This window comes from Henckelia pumila, chromosome 4 (genome assembly GCF_033568475.1).
Source record: "Henckelia pumila isolate YLH828 chromosome 4, ASM3356847v2, whole genome shotgun sequence".
In the NCBI taxonomy this organism is placed as follows: Eukaryota; Viridiplantae; Streptophyta; class Magnoliopsida; order Lamiales; family Gesneriaceae; genus Henckelia; species Henckelia pumila.
In genome coordinates this window covers 205,110,670-205,115,004 of record NC_133123.1, presented here as the reverse complement: position 1 = coordinate 205,115,004, position 4,335 = coordinate 205,110,670, and the positions used below count along the sequence as shown (strand labels likewise).

Below are 4,335 nucleotides of genomic sequence, written 5' to 3'. Positions count from 1 at the left end.
ATGTCTTCGTTCAAGGATTTAACTTTGAATGAATCCGTGGCACAGTCCATTCAAGTGATGAATCAGAATCTATTTCGTCTCGACCGCTTTAATGGCCATAACTTCATGCGTTGGCAGGAAAAGGTTATGTTCTTCTTGACAACAATCAAATTGTCATACATTTTAAATGATGATCTTGCTCCAATTCCAAACGATGATGCGACTGATGATGCAAAACGCAAAGAGGAACTAAAAGCACAGAGACAGAAGCGAAAAGTTGATGATTTCTTGTGCCAAGGCCATATACTGAATTCATTATCAGAATCTGTTTACAGCGCACACAAAACAATTGAAACATCGAAGGAGTTGTGGTTGGCTCTGGAAAACAAATACCGTATCGAAGAGGCAAGCAATCAGAAGTTCTTAATAGGTAACTATTTCGATTTCAAGATGATTGAAGGTAAACCCTTTCTTGATCAAGTTCATGATCTACAGTTAATTGTTAGTAATCTTAAGAATGCTGAAATTACTTTGCCTGAGCCTTTTCAAGTTGGAGCAATAATTATAAAATTGCCTTATTCCTGGAATGGCTATAAGAAGAAACTTAAACATGATGAAAGTAAGCATACTTTGGAATCCCTCATGCATCATCTGCGTATTGAGAAAGACTCTAGTACGAGAGAACATATTGATCAGGAGACTGAAAAAGCTAATATGATTCAAGGGAAAAAATCTAAGAACCATAAAAACTGAAAAAAGAGGAAAAATCCAAACTCCAATGGATTTCCTTCTAAGAAAAAACAGAAAGGCAATTGTTACTATTGTCATAAGTCTGGTCATTTTGCCAAGGATTGCTGGCAGCGCATCAAGGACGATAACTTTAAAAGGAAAACAGGTTAATATGGATGCTGGAAATGATGATTTCACCGCTATAGTAGAGGAAGCCAACTCAGTAGGTTTTGAAGAAAGGTGGTGGCTGGACACAGGGGCCACTGTTCATGTAAGTTATGATATGTCAATTTTCAAAACTTACAAAGAATGCACTTATGGCAGAGAGGTGAAAATGGGCAACAATGTTCGTGCCAAAGTTACTGGAATTGGAACAGTGGTTCTGAAAATCACATCAGGCAAACAACTGACATTGAATGAAGTGTATATGTGCCCAAAATGACAAAGAATCTGATTTCTGGAGATCTTCTCAATAAATAAGGATTTAAGTTAGTCATTGAGTCTGATAGCCTTGTAATATAAGAATAATGTGTTTGTAGGAAAGGGCTACTCTTGTAATGGCATGTTTAAGATGAATGTAATAAAATATAATTCTGCCTTATACAGTTGACTCTTTATCTTTGTGGCCTGCTAGATTAGGCCATGTAAATTACAAATATGTTAAGAACATGCATAACTTAGGAATTATATCAAAATGCAAAATGGATAATATTGAAAATTGTGATATTTGGGTTCAAGAAAAAGTCACTTGCAAACCACATAAATCTGTTGCATTAAGAACAACTGAATTACTAGGACTTATACATTCTGATGTGTCTGATTTACATAGCAAAGTCTCTCGTGGTGGAAATAAATATTTTGTGACTTTTATATATGATTATTCGAAATATGCATATGTTATTTACTTAAAAGTAAAGATGAAGTGTTGAGCAAATTTCTAATCTATAAAGCAGAAGTTGAGAATCAATAGAATCGTAAAATTAAAGTCCTACGTTCCGATAGAGGAGGTGAATATCAGTTACTGAACTTGCAACAGTTTGTGAAAGAAATGGTATAATTCACGAGTTCACACCACCATATTCACCTGAATCAAATGGTGTTGCTGAAATAAAAAAAATAGGACTTTAATTGAAATGGTAAACTGCATGTTGATCAGTTCCGGATTACCTGATTATTGGTGGGGTGAGGCACTCTTAAGTGCTTGATATATTCTAAACAGAATTCCTATGAAAAGAATTAGCAAAACTCCATATGAATCATGGTTCAATCGAAAACCAAATCTCAGACGTCTGAAAGTATGGGAATGTCTTGCATATGTGAGAAAATCGAATCCTGTTATTACTAAATTAGGAAATAACACTTATAAATATGTCTTTATTGGATTCTCTAGAAATAGTTCTGCATATAAATTTCTTAAATTAGAATCAAATGACATATTTGAATTTGTTGATGCTGAATTTTTGAACATTTATACAAGTCTTCTTCATTACCTAAAATTTCAAATAACTCCACTCATAACTCATCCAAGAGAGTTCGTGAAGAATCCTTGGATAATATTGTTGTTCGAAAGAGCAAGAGGCAAAGGAAATCAAAATCATTTGGTTCTGATTTTGTAACATACTTGGTGGAAGGTGATGTAAATAACATTACACACCAAACTAAGTTTTCTCATAATGATAGTGAGCCTGCAACTTTCTCAGAAGCTATGAATTCAAGAGATGCTTTTTTTTTTGGAAAGAAGCAGTTAATGATGAAATGAGATCCATTATGATAAATCAAACATGGAAATTGGTTGAACTACGTCGTAGTTTCAAACCAATTGGGTGCAAATGGATTTTCAAACGAAAACTTAATGCAGATGGCTCTATAAATAAATACAAAGCTAGATTAGTAGCTAAAGGTTTCAAACAATGCCATGGTATAGACTATTTTGACACATATGCTCCAGTGGCAAGGATATCATCTATCCATGTGTTATTATCTCTTGCATCAATTCACAATTTAGTTGTCCATCAAATGGACGTAAAAACAGCTTTCCTAAATGGTGATTTAGAAGAAGAGATATATATGGAGCAACCGGACGGTTTTGTTTCACCTGGGCAAGAAAAGAAAATCTGTAAATTAATAAAGTCGTTGTATGGGCTAAAACAAGCACCCAAGCAGTGGCATGAAAAGTTCAATGGAGTGATGTTATCTAATGGTTTTAAGGTTAATGAAGCAGATAAGTGTATTTATTCAAAATTTACAAATAACATGTGCATCTTGGTTTGCTTATATGTTGATGATATGCTCATATTTGGTTCTAATATTGAATGTGTAACTGAAACTAAACAATTTATAGAATCTAATTTTGATATGAAGGATTTGGGAGAAGCTAATGTGATTTTGGGAATCAAGTTAATTAGAAAAGATGGAAATGTATTATTGTCTCAATCTCACTATATCAAGGACATCATTAAAAGATATGGTCATTTTGAACATAATGCAGTTTCCACCCCAATCGATCCTAGTATTAAATTGATGAAGAATATTGGTCGATGTTATGATCAATTGCAATATGACAGTGTGATTGGAAGTCTTATGTATGTCATGCATTGCACAAGACCAGATATAGCATACGCAGTTGGTTTATTATGTCGTTTCACTAGAAATCCAGGTAAAGAACATTGGAATGCAATTTCAAGAGTTCTTAAATATCTGAAGGGAACTATTAACTATGGGTTGAATTATCAAGGTTATCCAAATGCACTTGAAGGTTATAGTAATGCAAGTTGAAATAACATTGAATCTAATTCAAAATCTACGACTGGTTGGATTTTTACATTGGGAGGTGCGGCCGTCTCATGTTGTTCTAAGAAACAAACCTGCATATCAGATTCAACCATGTTGGCAGAATTTATTGCTTTAGCTGATGCAAGCAAAGAGGCTGACTGGTTGCGAAATCTATTGATAGATGTTCCCATTTGGGAAAAGCCATCTCCAGCTATGATGATTTATTGTGACAGCAAAGCTACTTTGTATAAGGTAGCAAACAAAAAAACTTACAATGGTAAGCAGCGATATCTCAGTCTTAGACATCATTCTATACGTAGTATACTCAAGCAAGGAGTAATTACAGTTGACTATGTAGAGTCGAAAAGCAATTTAGCAGATCCTTTGACGAAAGGACTTGCTAGAGATTTGATAACAAAAACATCAAAAGGAATGGGGTTAAGGTCAATGTGATTATAGTTATCTTAACAGGAACCCAACTTATGTTTTGAAATACAAACAAATTTCAAAGGGTACTAAGTAGAGTCGAAAAGCAATTTAGCAGATCCTTTGACGAAAGGACTTGCTAGAGATTTGATAATAAAAACATCAAAAGGAATGGGGTTAAGGTCAATATGATTATAGTTATCTTAACAGGAACCCAACTTATGTTTTGAAATACAAACAAATTTCAAAAGGTACTAACAAGTTAAAGAATAATTTAGAAGAGACATTGGAGTATTTGTTTAAACCTCTTTCTAAAAATTTCTAATGTAAAAATTCTGCATGTAAGAGACTGGATTTAGTTTCTTAATAAATTCAACTATAAGAGTAAGTGACTCGCAGAATCACTTTGAAGGAATTTACCTATATGAG

At 33.7% G+C, this 4,335-nt stretch overlaps 1 protein-coding gene across 1 annotated transcript; it reads left to right on the top strand.

Moving 5' to 3' along the window:
• On the top strand, positions 1–732 carry LOC140862652 (uncharacterized). Its single transcript, XM_073265683.1, has one exon. The coding sequence runs from the start codon at positions 1–3 to the stop codon at positions 730–732; it is 732 nt and encodes a 243-aa protein (XP_073121784.1).
• Positions 733–4,335: the final 3,603 nt, after the last annotated feature.